Source organism: Schistocerca gregaria, unplaced genomic scaffold (genome assembly GCF_023897955.1).
Source record: "Schistocerca gregaria isolate iqSchGreg1 unplaced genomic scaffold, iqSchGreg1.2 ptg000481l, whole genome shotgun sequence".
Lineage (NCBI taxonomy): Eukaryota > Metazoa > Arthropoda > Insecta > Orthoptera > Acrididae > Schistocerca > Schistocerca gregaria.
This window is the reverse complement of record NW_026061891.1, coordinates 1,619,912-1,639,645: the sequence shown is the minus strand read 5'-3', so window position 1 is coordinate 1,639,645 and position 19,734 is coordinate 1,619,912. Positions and strand designations below refer to the sequence as shown.

Below are 19,734 nucleotides of genomic sequence, written 5' to 3'. Positions count from 1 at the left end.
ACCGCTTTGACATAAGACCAAAATTTCTTAGGATTTTCTGCCAAGTCAGTACATAGAACTTTACTTTCGAATTCATTGAACGCCTCTCGCATAGCCCTCCTCACACTACATTTCGCTTCACGTAATTTTTGTTTGTCTGCAAGGCTTTGGCTATGTTTATGTTTGCTGTGAAGTTCCCTTTGCTTCCGCAGCAGTTTTCTAACTGGGTGTTGTACCGCGGTGGCTCTTTTCCATCTCTTACGATCTTACTTGGCACATACTCATTTAACGCATATTGTACGATGGTTTTGAACTTTGTCCACTGATCCTCAACATTATCTGTACTTGAGACTTTTGTGTTGAGCCATCAGGTACTCTGTATTCTGCTTTTTGTCACTTTTGCTAAACAGAAAAATCTTCCTACCTTTTTTAATATTTCTATTTGCGGCTGAAATCATCGATGCAGTAACCGCTTTATGATCAGTGATTCCCTGTTCTGCGTGAACTGTTTCAAATAGTTCAGGTCTGTTTGTCACCAGAAGGTCTAATATGTTATCGCCCCGAGTCGGTTCTCTGTTTAACTGCTCAAGGTAGTTTTCAGATAAAGCACTTAAAAAAATTTCACTGGATTCTTTGTCCCTGCCACCTCTTATGAACGTTTGAGTCTCCCAGTCTATATTCAGCAAATTAAAATCTCCACCCAGAACTATAACATGGTGGGGAAATCTACTCAAAATACTTTCCAAATTATCCTTCAGGTGCTCAGCCACAACAGCGGCTGAGCCAGGGGGCCTGTAGAGACATCCAATTACCATGTCTGAGCCTGCTTTAACCGTGACCTTCACCCAAATTATTTCACATTTTGGATCTCCGTCAATTTCCTTCTATACTATTGCAATTCTTATCGCTATAAACACGCCTCCCCCTTCACTGTCCAGCCTGTCTCTGCGGTATACATTCCAGTCTGGGTTTAGGATTTCATTACTGTTCACGTCTGGTTTTAGCCAACTTTCTGTCCGTAGTACTATATGGGCATTGTGACTGTTTATTAATGAGAGCAGTTCTGGGATCTTTCTATAGACGTTACTGCAGTTTTCTATTAGCACATTAATATTGTTATTCCCTGTTGCATTTTGCCTACTTCTATCTTGCTGCGTCTCAGGAGGCGTCTTGTCGGGCCTAGGGAGGGAATTCTCTAACTTAAAAAACCCGCATGTGCACTCCACACGTACTCCGCTACCCTTGTAGCCACTTCCGGCGTCTAATGCACGCCTGACCTATTCAGAGGGACCCTACATTTCTCCACCCGATAGCGGAGGTCAAGAAATTTGCACTCCAGATGTCCGCAGAATCATCTGAGCCTCTGGTTTAAGCCTTCCACTCGGCTCCAAATCAGAGGATCGCGATCGGTTCTGGGAACGATACTACAAATAGCTAGCTCTGATTCCACCTTCACCAACTCTGCCAACTGCCTGTACGAACTGAGGATGACCTCTGAACCCAGACGGCAGGACTCATTGGTGCCGACATGAGCAACAATTTGCAGTTGGGTGCACCCAGTGCTCTCTATTGCCGCCAGCAGGGCCTCCTCCACATCTCAGATGAGACCCCCCGGCAAGCAGACAGAGTGAACACTGGCCTTCTTCCCCAACCTTTCCGCTACTTCCCTAAGGGGCTCCATCACCCGCCTAACGTTGGAGCTCCCAATAACTGGGGTGGCACTAGACAGAGAAGCGGTGTGGTAGGAATTGTAGACAACGAACAGAGTCACAATCTCTTCTGCGAGTATCGTCAACAGGACACTGATACTTTTTTATGTGAGGCACGGAATTAACCATCTCTGATGGAAGATGTGGCACACCTGGTTGTGTAGCAGGTGTCGAGATGTTGCGGTGCGGGTGTGTACGAAAACTTCACAATAAGCGTCTCAGTTCGAGGAAATGTCAATACGTGGCACGGTCGTGGAGCAGAGGCCGATGTTAATGCCGTTTGGAGTAGGCGAAGAATGAGAGTGAGGCTGCGTTGACAGAAACCTAGGTAGGAACAGAGCTGTTGTCCTGTACTGGTTGCCAAGAATCGTAGTAGGCAGGTATCCGGTCGCACAGTAGGATCGACAGCTCAGGGTGCTTGAAGGAAGAAATTTGGTGCCTTAGGAGACAGCCGTAGCAAGCTAGGGATGTACGGAACTGCTATGACACGTGTGTGAAAGGCTCCCAGAGGGCCATTGACATCCACTTTTGTTAAAGCGTGAACCAGATTTGTAGTAAACATTTGAACATACTGGCTATTCCTTAATGCAGGCCATTTCCTGAAACATGCATCCTATACACTCATTAACGGTAGATCGTGTCCAGAGAAAGAGACTGAAAGTAGCGTTTACTGCACAATGGTAACTTTTCAAATCTCGCCCAAAAACAGAGTGAAAATATCAATACTTTAATGTGACGGTCAGTAGTTCCGATAAATATATATAAGGTCCAGGGAGACGTGCAAAACGCTTCTAATCTTTCCTCAGATAATATAGTGAATTATCGGTCCTACCACAAGCCCTACATATACTGGACAAGTTTTACATTTGCCACGACAGTACAAATCGTGAACCGCAACTTTACTTGGTGCCCCAGATGGATTCAGAATCACTAATAACTAACTAAGTTAAATAAGACAAAGCACTGTAATTATTGTATGTCTTGAAACAATCAGAAATAATTATGACTCAGATTAAAGTTGGAGCAGTAGTGTTAATCTTCCAGACTAAGTTGCACAAGTACAAAGATACACAGTATATTTCGGTGATGCATGACCAGGGCCACATTGTCACACCAGCCAATTACTAGGTGACACAATAAGCATCACACAATGGCACACACTCGCAACTGCCCTAGTGCGGCAATGCTTGTTGAATGTGGCCACTACTTAATTGTGGGCACACACAGACAGGTACACTCTGACGTGTACCGTAATGTGTATCTGGGAAAAACTGCTCTGACCTGGGTAGCCTTCAAATTTCACTGTGACAGAGCCCGTTACCACAGCCCAGATAAACACGGTATTGTTTGAGTGTGCAGAAACGTGTGCCATTCCTCGAGAGCTGACGGCCTGCTGTCGGTGCCATTTCCGTGTGAGCGGCCTGAAACGTTATTCTGTTGCCCGATTAAAATGTCTACTTCCATTTACTACCCGTCTGTTCCTCCACACCCCTCAGATCGTGTGCCGAAAAGGTCACTTGACCTCGCAATACCGTCCGGTGGCCACGGTCGACTACAGTAGTGCCAACCACTGGCATATACTCCTCCCTTTATTCCCGGCAATTCCCTTTGATCGTATCTGATCTTCCCGACAGGGACTAGGCTCGATTTGGGATAGGTGAGCTCTTATAACATTTCCCTTCTTGGGATCCACTAACAATACTTACTATACTGTGGCAGGAGCTTTCTATCTTGTCAAGATTTTTGCTTGAAGCCTGGAAGTTCTTGACAGAGACTGGGTCTTCTACATAATGTGGCTGTGGGCACTGTCTGCTATTGTAGCACTGCCTGAAGATGATGCAACTTAAGAAGGTTCTGTTTTGCCCTCTTTCAGGGGACCACAAGTTGCCTTGGCCCGGTCTGTTCCAGCAGCAGGTTGACGGATGATACTTTGTGGACTAGAAATCTTGAAACATAGTAGCAGTTCACCTGGTTCTCGCTATGTCGTTTTTATGGGTATCACTACTTGTGAGACTGTAGAGTCCAATTCTCCTGCTCTTTACTACTGTACGTGATTAGGGCTGCCCCCAGGTTTGGTTAAACTCTCAGCATTTGAAGGGGTGGGGTAATAGCGGTGGTGGCATGTGTATTGCCGATACCACACTAAAGTCCCTAAAACCACCCAACATAAAGCATGTCACGTTGTCATATGTAATATAGTGTGGTGGACGTAAAACACTATAGATGTTCTTTAAGTTCTGTACCATTGCTTCAGTAATAGCTGCCCCGGTGGGAGGCAGGTGCAATGGACCTGCAAAATCGATAACCATTTTTTGAAGGGGACAGTTCACTGTAGCAGATGCTAACCAACCCACCTTCATATACTGAACGGGCTTGACCCCAATGCATACCTGACATATACTCACTCTGTTTTTATATCACTATCAGTTCTCTTCCATAGAAAATGCTGACATATTACGGCATTTGTGAAAATGCCCAAATGCCCACCTGTAGAGCACTCATGGAAATACTCGAACAGGAAAGGCACAAATTGCTCATGCACCACTATCTTGTTGTCCTCTCTAAGTGGTTTTAGGTCTGGGATGCAAATGCTATTGAACTTATCCCTTCTTCATTCTCCTGAAATAGGACTGCTCCCATCTTACATTCGAGGTGTCCATCTACAAGATGAATCGTGTGCTAGAATCGTGAAGAGGCAGGACCGTATCTGACATCAAACCTCATTTCAGCGTCACCTGTGGTGCTTCTCGTGAGGCTGACCCCTCAAAATGTATGTATCTTTTCTCCTAAATCACATAATTTCCCCATCTTCCCTATGAGCTCGAGGATAAATTTGCAAAAAAGAAATTTGGCTTTCCTTACGTAAGAATTTCACCATGTCTTTGACATTCCTAAGTGCTGAAAGATGTCGATCGACACTCATCCTGTCTAGGACAACCGTGTGCCTTAAGAAATGCATTAATTCACAGGTGAACTTCTCCTCGGCCAGAGGAACAGTCGATCCTGCTTTTCTCAGTCTACCAAGTACTTCTCATAAATGTTGAAAATGTTCCTCCATAGAATTACTATAAACTACCTGATCACTTGGTTCGGATCTAATGTCGTAAACAGTTTTGCCGTGTGAAATCAGCCAAAACGAGAATGACGTTCTGAGAGTGATCGTGATCACAATTTCACCTGTTTGTTCAGATCCCTATAATCCACCACTGGGTGATAGCTTCCATCTGATTTGGGAACAAAAAACACAGAAGCCACATACTGTGATTTGGAGAGCCAAATAATCCCTTGTTCTAACATTTCCCTCAACAGCTTCATCGTGGGAAGGGCAAATATATACAGAGTTTTCTTTATCACAATGTTATCCTGTAGCTCGATACGATATTCTACTAATGGAGTAACACTCAACTTTGCCACCAAAACATCCAGGAATGCAGGATAGATTTGAATGCCTTGAGAAAATAAGCCAACCAGTTGCAGGTGTGTCTTCATAGTTTCAGCAGTTGTAAAATTATCTTCTTCAAAAGTACAAGGAGTGTCAAATAAGAAATAAATCACTTTTTTCAGTTGAACAGATGCAGAATTTGTAGAGGAACATCGCGTAATATTTCCGCATCGGCCCCTACAGTTTCGTGAAATTTTGAAAGGTGGCTGTGCTCTACAGAGCCTTCAAAATGGTGTCTGTAACAGAGTTGCAGAAAGTCTACGGAGATCTGGCAGTGAACAGAAGCACTGTGAGATGTCGGGTGAGAGGTCTGTCATTTTCGGAATGAGGTCATGTAGACCGGTCCAATCTCACGCGTGCCAGTTGGCACGCACGTAGCTGTGACTGCTGCATTGTTGGAATGTGTGGACACTCTCATTCCAGGTGATTGACAGATCTCAGTCGATCTCAGTCGAGCAGCTCACTGCTCAACTGGACTTCTCCGTTGGCAGTGCTGACACTCTTCCTCACCAGTCTGGGTCCTCAAAGGTATATGCCCTCTGTGTTTCTTGCTGCCCAATGGAAGACCGTCAAGAGCAATGAGTCTGTGTGAATTCTTTACGCATTACAAGGTCGATCGTGACAATATTTTGTCAACCAGTAGAGTGATACTGTGTAAGCATACAGGTCCTCCCATTAAGGTAGTGTAAGGCTATTGCACTGAACAGAGATGATGTTGGAAAATAGGGGTTTCTAGCCAGAGGCGTGGGGAATAACATGGTTTATTGGAATCCTGAATAAAACAACCTGCATTCAGGGGAGAAAAGAATATTGCATTATATACTGAATGCCCCTTGTACATGCACCTATCCAGAAAAATTTTCATATCACAGTTAAAAAGAAGTAACATAGTGTGAAAGATGTACAAAAACCACTGGATAAAAATATAAACAAAAACTAAATAGACGCATATTAACATGCTGGAGATGACAAATTTCAGAGCAGAAAAGCTCGTATCAAGTAACATGGTACATGTGATCATTAGTAAAACCAAATAAAATCAATTAAACAACATTCCCATTAGAGCTGGGCTATGTGTAAAAGTCTTCACATTAAAATATATGAGGAATTAAAAGGCAGTGAAATGGCTCATATGTGGCTGGTGCGGTACATTGAAAAGGGAATGAGAAAAATTTTAGATAGCAAATTGGGGGAAAATGAGAGATAGAGAGGAGGAGGGGAAACTTTAAATCAAAAATATCTGGACACCTGGCTGAAAATGACTTACAAGTTCGTGGCACCCTCCATCGGTAATGCTGCAATTCGATGTGGTATTGGCCCATCCTTAGCCTTGATGACAGCTTCCACTTTCATAGGCATACGTTCAATCAGGTGCTGCAAGGTTTCTTGGGGAATGCCAGCCCATTCTTCAAGGAGTGCTGCATTGAGGAGAGGTATCGATGTCAGTCGGTGAGGCCTGACATGAAATCGACATTCCAAAACATCCCAATGGTGTTCTATAGGATACAGGTCGGACTCTGTGCAGGCCAGTCCATTATAGGGATGTTATTGTCGTGTAACCACTCCGCCACAGGCCATGCATTACACACAGTTGCTCGATCGTGTTGAAAGATGCATCCCCAAATTCTTCTTCAACAGTGAGAAGCAAGAAAGTGCTTAAAACACCATTGTAGGCTTGGGTCGTGATAGTGCCATGCAAAACAACAAGGGGTGCAAGCCCCCTCCATGAAAAACATGACCACACCATAACACCACTGCCTCTGAATTATGCTGGTGGCACTAAACACCCTGGCAGATGAATTTCACTAGGCATTCACCATATCCACACCCTGCCATTAGATTGCCACCTTGTGTACCGTGATTCGTCACTCCACACTATGTTTTTCCACTGTTCAATTGTCCAATGTTTACGCTTTTTACAGCAAGCAAGTTATCGTGTGGCATTTACCGGTGTGATGTGTAGCTTATGAGCAGTCGGTCGACCATGAAATCCAAGTTTCTTCACCTCCTGCCTAAATGTCGTCGTACTTGCAGTGGATCCCGATGCAGTTTGGAATTCCTGTGTCATGGTCTGGATAGATGTCTGCCTGTTACACATTATGACCCTCTTCAACTGTTGGCGGTCTCTGTCAGTCAACAGACGAGGTTGGCCTCTATGCTTTTGTGCTGTACATGTCCCTTCACGTTTCCACTTCACTATCACATCGGAAACAATGGACCTAGGGATGTTTAGGAGTGTGTAAATCTCTCGTACTGACATATGTCACAAGTTATACCCGGTCACCTGACCACATTCGAAGTGCATTATTTCCACGGAGCGCCCTATTCTGTTCTCTCATAATGCCTAATGACTACTGAGGTCCCTGATATGGAGTACCAGGCAGTAGGTGACAGCACAATGCACCTAATGTGAAAATGTATGTTTTTGGGGGTGTCCGGATACTTTTGATCACATAGTGTAACTGGGGTTCATGGATAATGGCTACATCCACATCCTCTCTTCCCAAAAGATGGCTCGAGACAGTACTTACTTCACTTACTATGTTGCAGGTTTATCTGGAACACTTTCATCCACCAATTTGTTACCATTGTTGCTTCCGATGTCCTTAATTACCTGAAAGTAACCTACAGGAACCATAAATACAGTTTCAAGTCCAGTTCTTGCATTACTTTAGGGGATTCCTCACTGACTTGCACCACAATGGCTTGGCACTCAAATTCAACCTTGCAGTTGATTACCTTCCAGTCATCTGTCAAGAGATCCTGGTTCTGCACTTATACTTTCTAGAAAAGAGTTACTGGAGGAAGAGCCTTAGGAAGTTGTGGTACCCAAATTGATATCTTTGGGGTTTTCAAGAGTTCCTCTGCCGGCTTGACTAGCAGCTTCACCTCCTGCCACAGCGATATCTTGGGCACCGTATCTTTAAGTCAGTATATTGTTCCCAACCCTTAGGAGATAGACACTCTGATGTTGGAGCATAGACTTGTGTCTTCCCCAATCTTTTCAAAGATTGAACTAGCCACTCTGGTTTCAATGTTATATTGATCAGCAGATATCCTGTTGAATGACTGTTATCCCAAAAACCATGACGTGAAAACTGAATAAAAATTTGCTGCTTAAATAATTAAAAGAAAATTTTTAAAGAATGATTGAAAAAAAATTTGGAATGTACACATATCCTGAGTGAACATACTTCTTTTTCTTGTTACCACTATTGTGCATAGAGCTTGGTATGACAATACTGGTTCCAGATCGCCCCTCTTCTGCTCACGCAAATTATTCTTGCCTGCTTCTATCCTCTCAATGCAGGATTCTCGGCGCATCGCGGAGTGATGAACAGACAGGTATCGTCACCGTGAATGCACGAATAAACTTTGCTATCTTGATAACATTCTTTAATACAATCTAAAGCACAATTGGAATACACACTTCTGAACAATAACGATGCGGTGGAACTTGTCACACTTCCACCCGCTACCACTTATAGAGACAGACAGAAGAATTTAAATCAATTAAAAAATTGAAGAGCATCTCTCTACCTCTATTGTTTCAATGCCAATGTTATCAATGGTACAACATTTTATATATGTAGACACACATATCTTATATGTATAAGAAGAAAAGAAAGAAAATAATAATAATAATAATATGTTACATTATAGACTGCAAAAAATCTGTCTTCTCTCCTGATTTGTGTCTTGGCTTTTTCTGGATCTGGTTACCTTGAGAAGTGGGAGTATTTGGACTCCTCTGTTTTTCCCTGTTTTGGTATTGGAAGCAGCCTGTTTATCCCCTTTACTCTGGGACAGTCAGTCAGTCTCTCTCTCTGTCTCTCTCCTCCCCCCCCCCCCCTTTTTTTTTTTTTTTAAATGGTTCATGGCCTTTTAATGCCCTCCATCTATTCTTCATATGCCTCACATTTTTCTCTTTTCCCCCTCTGAGCCCCACACAAGAATTTGATCTTGATCTGGTCCAACTTCCCAGTGATGTCTGCCACTACTTGAGCTGGTCAGTGATGTGATTCATTTGCAGAAATGACTTCCATCAGTTCTAAATCCAGTGTTTGGGTATTTGCGGTATCATCAAGTCCCTCAGTTTTTGAGTGTTTTCTGTGTTCTCCATTTTATTCCCTTGAGAATTAGGGATATGTCAGTTACCAGTGGAGCCACACACAAGTGTAAGGCTAAGTACTCATCGAGGTCACGCAGAATTCCTGAGGTTCATTTATCCCCCTTAGCATGGATCAAGTCTCATCTTGGCTTGGGTACCTATTGAGTTGGAAATGGCTGTGGGAAGAGATGTGTGAAGCACACATTGTTAGGTTCATCTACATGTACATCTACCTGGGCCAAGTGTCTGGCTTGGAAGACCATGTCAGTAGTTACACTATCGCCAGCACAGTCCTGAGCTTCACACGAACATGTGAACACCTCCACCACAAGTTCAGTGTTACGATAAGGCAATGGAGGGGAACCTTATTGATTGCAGTGTTTCTTACATCTAAAGTACTTCCAGAGCTTTTTTTTTAATAAAAAAAACAGTCTGAATGAATAGATTATGACGTTCTAATGGTGTTATTCTTTGAAAGACTAAAATAAAAATATAAACAATTGTACTATCTAGTGTGAAATGCTCAGTGTACAACTGTGAATTGCGCAGTGGCAGAACAGTTATAACCTTGTACAGACTCCATAAACTTTCAGAAAAAGTAGTACCGCATAATATTTTTCCAGTACATGATCTAATTGTTGTGAGTTCTTGCTTTCTTTAGGAAAGAAATGCACTATAAAGTGGAATGCATTGGAAAAGTACACTCTCATCAGCTGAGTGCGTAAAGTAAATTGCTAGAGGTTTTCTATTCCAGGAAAAAAAGTGAGACAAGGAAAATATAGAAGTACATCTATTGACAGCTCCCTTACAGCAAAGAAGTGGAAGAATGAACCACCTACTCCAAACCCTGTGACGTGCATATTGTGGATATGAAAAGAAGATGCAAAGTTCCATCATATAATGGAATAATCAGAGAGAAGTGTGTAAAATGAAAAGAGAGACATAGATTTCACTGCAGATAAGAAATGTTTCTTGAAATTCTACACTGAGTGGTAATAATAATAATAGAAGCTAGTCAGGAGTACAAAAAACATGTTTTTTAATTGGACAGATAAAACAACTACTCACCAGGTGATGACAGGAGAATACACACATAAAAGAAGCTGATATTTACACAAGCTTTTGGAGCCACTGCTCCTCCGTCCGGCAGAAGGGTTGAAGGGGAAAGAAAAAAGAGGGGTGAAGGAAAAGGACTGTAGAGGTTTAGGAAAAAAGGTATATTTTGGAAAAGTCACCCAGAACTGCGGGTCAGGTTGAGAATGAAAGACTGTTTGTGGGGGACTGCACCAGACAAGATTTGAAAGCCTGAGAATTAAAAGTGCAAGACGGGGTAAAATGCAAAGCAGAGATTACTGCAAAAACATTGTGCATGTGTTAATAAGGGTGGAAGCTCAGTTCATTGTACATAACAGAGACGGGAGGGGGAGAGCGAAAAATGGACAGGTCACAAAATTAAAGATGTAGAAAATTAAAACTGAGTGAAGAAATGCATATTCATTGTGAAGAAATACTGAGACGGAAGAAATTAACGTAAATTAAAGCCAGGTGGGTGACGAGAACCGAGAACATAGCGTAGCATATTGTAGCGCCTAAAGAGTTTAGAGAATCTGATGTCTGGAGGAAGAACGCCGATGGTGCGTGTGGGTGAAATAGGCACTGAGGTCACAACTGTCATGTTCTAGAGTGTGCTGTGCAACAGGAAATTGTGTGTTGCTGGTGTACATCCTCTGCCTATATCCCTTCACCGTAGTCTTGCCGAACAGGATTTTCGTAACAGCTGACAGCTGGTAGATGACGTGTCATTCTGTAGATCTGTCCTATTTGTGGCATACACCTTGCTTGTCACCATTGGTGCCACCTACCTCTATACGCACAGTATCCGGCACGGTAGACAGTCCGTTGTGGAGGTGTCATCATATACCCTCTCGGTCGTAATCTTCTGATTATGCAGGGATCATATTACTGATGCCTGAGCTGCAACCTCTCTACATATGCCACGGGGTAGATGTCCATCATCTCTGGACACTCAGACTCCCGGCAATGGCCATCACACCAGGTGGCCTTTCCTGGGGCTGAGTGGCACCTGTGGGGAGAGCCCCTACTCAGAGTGGGTGGTGTCAGGGTGGATGACCCACAATGAAGCGGACAAAGTCACCTTTCGCTGGGGACCGAATGGTCCCAGCACTCTCTAAGAAAGGGAATGTAGAATACAATTCTACGACATACGACCCCCAAGTCACTCCCCTCCGTAGCTATACTGTGGGAGAAACATAGGGCTATGAAAAGAAGAGAGCCATATTTGTCTTGTTACTCAGTGTGCAGCAGAACGATGGGGACTCCTTTCTGGTTAAGAAGCCTCTTTTTTTTTTTTTTTTTTGAGCACCTGGAAGATAAATTTGGGGAAGTGACAGCTCTATTCACAACATGCAGTGGAGCAGTCCTGATTCAGACGGACTTCCTAGCCCATTTAAAGAAATTATGCCTCAAACCATGTGTTTTCGAGAGCACTTTCATCTTACGTTCACTCCATCTTCAGATGTTCACATTTATTTACGCATCATTAACATTGTTTCTTTATGTGTTAAAATAGCTGCAAAATTATGCAGTGCCTAGCTCTCACTACCGTCAATTTCTTCTGCAGGCTGGATTGAAACAAACTATTAACAGAAGAATTGCATCTGCAACTCAAAGTGTCATCTTTATGGTGAGAAGCAATCTATCCTTTTCATTATAATTTTTATCTGTTGCAACTGTGCAGCATGAATTCAGAAGGAATTACAGAAAATAACCACTATGTAAACAGAACATTGTGTGTTGGTATTGATAATGTGAGAATACTGATTGAGCTGTGAACAGAAAAGTACCAGTCAGTCAAGTATGCCAGATGCAAATGTGTAGAGAACTAGGTAAATTTCATATGGAGTCCAAAACAATCAATGGTCCACAGAAGGCACAAACTGTGGACTGCTGCAGCAAACTGTGTGGAAGGTTTTGTGATGATGGTTGCATTTCAAACAGTATATTTTGCGTCTTGTGCAACAATTAAAACCAGAAGATTATGGCCATCACCAATTTTGCATCACAGTGCAGCATGTAGTGAGTCAAGACTTTCCACGTAAATTGTGGAACCGCTCGACCTTCTGGCGCCTCGAACCCCGATGTTTTAAAGATGAGTGTGAGAAAGCCTGTTTACTGCGCAACACATGTCTGTGTGTGCAGGATTGACGTTTGTCATGGGAGGACAGGAGCAAGCAGCACCGACAAGTGTTTGCCGTTCACGCCTTGGGAGCTGTATTCAAAGGTCAAGAAGTGATTGTGTAATATTCCGTGGTTTATGGTACAGTGTTAATTGTTAAAGAATACAGACATTCACTTACTTCATGTATGGGACTCACTAGAGGCAAGACATGTTAAAAACTTCTGGTGGTTATTAAACCAACCATGATATAAGTGTATATTAATAGAGTCTAATGTTTGATGACTGAGTTGGCTTAACAGATGTCAAATGTTTATACAAGAATTGGTAAAGTGGTTTCCAGTGGAAGTGAAAATATACCATGATCGAACTGAAAGTTTTCTACGATTACCCAATTATTTCAAAAGTAGAGTCTTTTAAATTCCTATAACCAGCCATAGCCTTTGGAGAAGAAGCTTTTGGGAGCTCGACATAGTTGATTATCCAGAGAAGAGGATCGGCTAGACCTGTGATGTAAGTCAACTGATGAAGGGGGGGTGTGAATTGTGAATGCAATCCAGTTTTGCACTGCTCCTCGTATCGTCAAAATGTTAGAAGGAATCACTTAAGGATGAAAATTTCACCTCCAACCTGATATCCAGCAACAAAGCAACCTTTCTTGTAACTGAAAATGTTAATCACCATTGTGAGAAATTGTGGTACACAAATAAGATACACCAAAACTTAACATTTTCTGTGCAGTGGCACAGATGAAACTGTATAGCCTGCTTTTCTTCTGTGAGAAGACTGATGGGCACTTCTGACTTTTACATGTAGCAGTTATGGTAGTTTCCTAGAATTTTATCTTCCAACAAGATAGGGCACGGCATTATTAGAGCATCAGTGTTCATCACTACCTAAATGACAAACTTCTGCATCAATGTGTTGAGGTAATCAGTAAGATGAAGGCACTTGTGGAACATTTCTTGCGTGTAAAATGCAAACTTGATGAGTTTACTGTTCTGTTCATGCATCAGTCATACTTGTACATGTAATACGTTGGAAAAAATTAGTAAATGATTTATAGTAGCCCTGTATTTTTACACTGATAGAGAAATGTTTTTCTCGCTGTCAGGAAACCGTTTAGTTTAATGAGATCACTGTTAGTTCAGAATGTGAAATACTGTAAGGAGAGCCATCTTTGTGTGAATATTTCTGCAGTGCAATTAATGTTTTAAATGCAAAGTCTTGTAACATTTTGTGAAAGCTTCTTGTTGTGCTCCACAAGCAGGAATAGATTATTTTTGTTTACTGCCAGTGGGTGGGAATAATTGCTTATACATCGAAGATGAATAGTCTGTAAAAGTTTTATTATAAATAAGTGAAATAGGTTGCTCTGCTATCTTTTAACAACCAACAGATGCACCATTCAGAGTACAGATAATTCAGAATGAGCATTAGTATTGAAGATCCACTAAGTTAAAATTTTTAACCTTCAGCACAGTGATCTTGAATTATAAAACTTCTGTATTCTGTCTCAATGTATCAGGGAATTTCAGACTATACTCAGCTGCAGAGTGGTGTTCTATTCTAATTTCCTTATTGTTTTGTTCAACTGCTTTCTCTTTCAAGTTGCTTACAATCTTCTTTCTTTTTTTTCCAGGGAAAATGGCACAGAAAATGGACTATGATTACGATGAATCCAACCCAGATTATTCAGTTTGGGTTCCCCCAGAAGGCCAGACAGGTGATGGTCGTACAAAGCTCAATGAAAAGTATGGGTACTAGATTGATTCCTGCCATGAGTGAAAAGTTATCAAAACGTGCACAGTTTTCCTCCCAATGTATATGCACTTCAAAGTACGCTGTGATAGTGCATGTGTTACCTGTTGACATACCTTGTTTGTGATTCTGGAGCAGTTATTTTCCCTTTCACAGATAGATAATAATTTGACAGTCTTCCTTTACTTGTAATGAAGAAATAAATAAAGCAAGGGAAAGGTAAACAGCACTTCTGAGTGAGATGAATTTATTATTTGTAACTACAGTGATGCTAAATTGGTACCGACATTTATGAAATGACAGACTTCACATTGACTTTGTTTCATTGGAATTATAAACATTGGGGTAATTATCATGCATGAAAATTTTTGTTGCTTTTCTTTATTTGTAAGAGTATGCATAACTGAGATTAATAAACAGATAAGTGGTTAAAGAGGATAAACATTTGTAATTTAATTAATTTCTCTGCATTTTGAGTTGTTGGTGCCTTGAATACTCTTTGTACATGACATGAGACTAAAGTGTTTGCAGCAAGAGAAGAAGGTTGTACCATAACTGAAATCATAGCTTTAGTAGCTTACAGCACCATCAGTGACAGTGTTCTGTTGGGACTGATGTGAATTGTGTATTATTCATCTTATGGCGTACATTTGCAATCCATTTGGTCTGCATATAGGAGACATGTATGAATTCATCCACTGTGTAGTAGTACCTCAGTGTGAGTACCTCATATGGCTCTCTTTTAAGTGAACATAAATTCCTCTTCATTAACTTGTTCCCTTTTAATTTATTAAAAATTTCCATTCCCTTGTATTGAGATCCCTGGGCATACAGTCTGAGGTGGTGGGCGGGGAGCATAAAATTTTCTTTGTTTCTAGTATCATGTAAATGGACAAAATGGTTTCCCTCAAATAATTCATATCTGATGTACAAAAATGTAATAATCTCATTTACATATAAGGATGGCAGAGTTAATATTTTAAGTTTTCTAAATAATGGTCAACATGATTCGTTGTGATTTGCAGTGCACATATTTTGAATGATTCCGTATTTTTAGTATCTTTACTATGTTTGCTGAGTTACCACAAAAAACAATACCATACCTAATAATGAATTCGAAGTAGCGTGTATATGCTACTTTTTGTATGTCCATGTCAGTTGTAGTTGCCAATATTTGCATTGCAGATGCAAAGCTGCTCGATTTTTTTGCTAGGCATTCAATGTGTGCCTGCTAGCTCAATCTTTTATCTACATTTAAACCTAAGAATTTGAGTCAACTTCTCCTATACCTTAGTTGTTGTGTACAATCTTAATCTGCTCACATTTTGATTGTTTGGTATATGAATGATTTATAAAGTTCTAAAACCCTGAAGTAGAAAGAAAAGTTAAATCTCTGCAGTAGAAATTGTAGCTGAAAAAGCTCTTCTCTTAAACATAGTCTGTCATAGATGCCCGAGCAAAAAACTGTGCCCAGTAGTTGGAAGGAAACACAGGTCACATGTACAAGAATGATCCTCAAATCAGCTGTCAGTTTAAATGAAATATTTATGTTGTAGAATCCTAGAACATTTTCTGAGCTTAAATGCAGTGTGATATGTCAAACAGAATGACACCTCCATACCAACCAGGTGAGACTCCATATACATCAGTCAAAACCTAACTCGCACTTTTCACACACGGCATTCTGAAAGCCAAAATGGTATAATGTTTCTTTTGACTACCAAAAGAGATTTATCATCAACTGACATGTTTTGGGAAAATCCCATCATCAGTCTGGCAGTTTGAAATATCCCACATATTTTATAAATGTGAAGGTTTGTCTATGAGTATGTTTGTTATTCCTTCATACTGAAACAGCTCAATGGATCTGGAAGAAATTTGGGATTGAGTTACCGTATGTCCTGAATTAACACAAAGGTTACTTTTAAAACTGAGTAGCACAAGATGTTTATTGATTTGAAGAATATAACTTGAAATATGGAAGGATAATTATGTTTGGAAAACCCTATTTACTCTTTGCTTTTGAACTGTATCATATTTGTGAAAATGCTTTCGTTGTTTAATGTAGCCTATATAACAGAGTTTAACATAATGCTTATACAGTCCTCAATGCGTTTAATCCACAATTCCATACAAGCCATTTCATTGTAGCTGCTGAGTGCCAATGTGTATCTTACAGCTCCTCCGACGCTTGAAGACCTATAGCAATGGTTTCATTTCGATGCCATTGACAGAGAGGCATCGTGCCTTTACATGTAGAACATGGTAGGCTTTGAGGCTGGATTTAATTAAAATATGCGAGTGTATCTGCTTGTAACAGGTGCACATGTGAGGACACGACATTGTTGCACATACAAATATTACAAAATATCTGCTGTGCCGAACTACAAATTGGTTATTTTCTTTCTTTGTCAAGTTAGTACATTTGCTACGTCTTTGTGCTGAAGCAAGTGGATGAATTTGGATAACTTTGGAAGGGTGATAGCCAATGCCCTGAAGTAACACATACGCTACCTTTATTTGGAAAAAAATAACTGCTCCCACGGGATGGTCAATGTGACTCCTGTTCCTATGGGATGGGTAACAAGATTAAATAGCTGTCCATGAAAGTTAGCAGCCAAATGAATTGTATTAATTTTATTGGAGATATTAGTTTTGAGAAATGAAATAATACATACATAAATCTTGGACAGAAGAAATATTCCTTTAGGATATTATCAAACAATGGAAAATCCTTGTTCATATGATCAGTTTTGATAAGCCTGTGCTTAGTCTAGTCTAAAGTTCGATCACAGTTTAAAACACTTTAAAAAATCCCCTTGTATTCATTGCAACTATGTACTGCCATTCAGGTTGTCATTGAGTAATACCGAGTTGGCACACGTCTGCCTCTTTGACCATTTCAGAGGCAAGCACAGACAATATCTGTTTGCCTGATGCCAAGGAGCTACATCTTCAGCTGTCTCAGAAGTATGCTCAAAGTCATGCATTCTACTTACTGTTGTCAAGTATGTGAATGCTCTGGTGTCTCAAATGCACACCGACATGCGAAGCATTCAGTGTTCTTCCAGTATGAAGCATCAGCCTGTGCCGAGGTTTCAGCCACTCTGTCATTTGCCTGACACTCTACCTGCTCAATTCTCCACTTGTTGCTGTATAGCTATCTTCACAGCTCAAACTCATTGGGAGCTCTGTGAAACAGTAATGGCTAAACTGAGGAACTCATGAAGTGAGATATCTGACTTTTTTGGCGCACAACTACAATGGTCATTAGCGCCCTGACTAATTTAGGAATGTACCGCGAGGCACAAGGTTAAAACTGCAACTAAAAGGGTCAACACTATAAAAGACGTATTAATAGGCATAGGATTAAAAAACTACAGAATAATCAAACGTCCTTAGACAGGTGTGTCAAGTTGATAAAACGAAGAACGCGAGCAGCAGCTCCTGGGTCATCCGCTAAAATGGCATCCAGAGTACATGACAGGCCAAGATCAAGACGCAGCGTAGTAAAATCCGGACAGGACGTTAAATGTGGCGGACCATCAGCAATTGCCCACATGGACAGAACGGCGCCGGCGCTGCCGACAGCAGATGGCGATGGCTGAACTGGCAGTGTCCAATTCGTAGCCGGGCCAAAACGACCTCCTCCCGCCGAGAAGAATGTGAGGAGGACGTCCAAGCTGCGGGAAGAGGTTTCAAGGCCCAAAGCCTGTTGTCCGTAAGTGCAGCCCAATCGACATGCCACAGCGATAAAATGCGCCGACAAATGACTGTGCTACAATCTGATGAAGGGACACAACAAGAAGCCGTCCGAGGCTGGAGGACCGCAGCCTTGGCCGCGGCATCTGCAGCTTCGTTCCCAGGGATACCGACATGGTCAGGAACCCACATAAAGCTAACTGGAGACCCGTCGTGCACCAGCTGCTGAAGAGAGCGTTGGATCCGGTGCACAAAAGGGTGAACTGGATACTGATCACTGAGGCTCTGGATGGCACTCAGAGAATCGGAGCAGATGACATAATCAGAGAATCGGAGCAGATGACATAAGCAGCATGTCGGTGGCGGCAGATGTAAAGAACAGCCTGGTAGAGGGCAAAGAGCTCAGCTGTGAAGACCGAACAATGGCCATGTAGCTGGTATTTGAAACTTTGTGCCCAGATAATAAAAGAACACCCGACCCCGTCATTGGTCTTAGAGCCATCTGTATAAATGAAAGTCATATTAATGAACTTCGAACGAAATTCGATAAAATGGGAGTGGTATACTGAACCGGGGGTAACCTCCTTTGGGAGGGAGCGGAGGTCAAGGTGAACGCGAACATGAGCCTGGAGCCAAGGTGGCGTGTGGCTCTCGCCCACTCTAAAGGTTGCAGGGAAGTGAAAAATCAAGGAGTTGAAGGAGGCGACAAAAGCAAACTCCAGGGGGTAGCAGGGCAGAGACATACAACCCGTATTGACGGTCGAGAGAGTCGTCAAAAAACGAACGATACGGTGGGTGGTCGGGCATTGACAGTAGCCAACAGGCGTAACGACAAAGCAGTATATTGCGCCAGTAGGTGAGTGGCAATTTACCGGCTTCAGCATGAAGACTCTCGACGGGACTAGTATAAAACGCTCTGATCGCAAGCCGTAAACCCCGATGTTGTATGGAGTTGAGGTGGCGTAAGATGGACGGCCGTGCAGAGGAGTATACAAAGCACCCATAATCCAGCTTGGAGTGGACGATGGACCGATATAGGCGAAGTAGGACGGTTCGATCCGCTTCCCACGACGTGCCACTGAGAACATGGAGGACATTTAGAGAACGGGTACAACGGGCAGCCAAATATGACACATGTAGAGACCAACTAAGTTTCCTGTCAAATGTAAGACCTAAAAATTTTGTTGTCTCTACGAATGGGAGAGCAACGGGACGAGTCGTAAGGACGGTGGGAGAAACTCTTTGTAGCGCCAGAAGTTAATACAGACTGTTTTCTCGGCAGAAAAATGGAAGCCATTGGCGACACTCCAGGAGTAAAGACGGTCAAGAGAACGGTGAAGACAGCGCTCCAGGAAACATGTATGCTGCGCACTGCAATGGATGGCAAAATCGTCAATGAAAAGGGAGCCTGATACATCATCTGGGAGCCAATCCATTATTGGATTGATCGCTATGGCGAAGAGAGCGACGCTCAAAACGGAGCCCTGTGGCACCCCAGTCTCCTGGCGAAAGGTGTCTGACACGACAAAACCCACACGTACCCTGAACTGTCGATCCATTAAAAAGGAACAAATAAAAAGAGGGAGGCGACCGCGAAAGCCCCATGTATGCATGATGCGGAGAATGCCCGCCCTCCAACAGGTGTCGTAAGCCTTCTCCAAATCAAAGAACACAGCCGCGGTCGGGCGCTTCTGCGAGAAGTTATTCATAATGAAGGTTGACAAGGTAACCAGATGGTCAACAGCAGAGCGGCGCCTACGAAATCCACATTGTACATTGGTAAGTAGGCGTCGAGATTCGAGCAGCCAAACCAAACGAGAGTTAACCATTCGCT

The 19,734-nt window shown here is 42.2% G+C and overlaps 1 protein-coding gene across 5 annotated transcripts in view; it reads left to right on the top strand.

Moving 5' to 3' along the window:
• The window catches only part of LOC126313415 (kanadaptin-like), a 148,032-nt gene extending 133,392 nt beyond the window's left edge, over positions 1 to 14,640 (top strand). For all 5 annotated transcript variants that reach the window (XM_049992355.1, XM_049992356.1, XM_049992357.1 and 2 more), the window contains one exon: positions 14,080 to 14,640. In XM_049992355.1, coding sequence (XP_049848312.1) covers positions 14,080 to 14,204 — 125 coding nt within the window. In that variant the 3' untranslated portion in view covers positions 14,205 to 14,640. The remainder of the gene's footprint in view (positions 1 to 14,079) is intronic.
• The last annotated feature ends 5,094 nt before the right edge of the window (positions 14,641 to 19,734 follow it).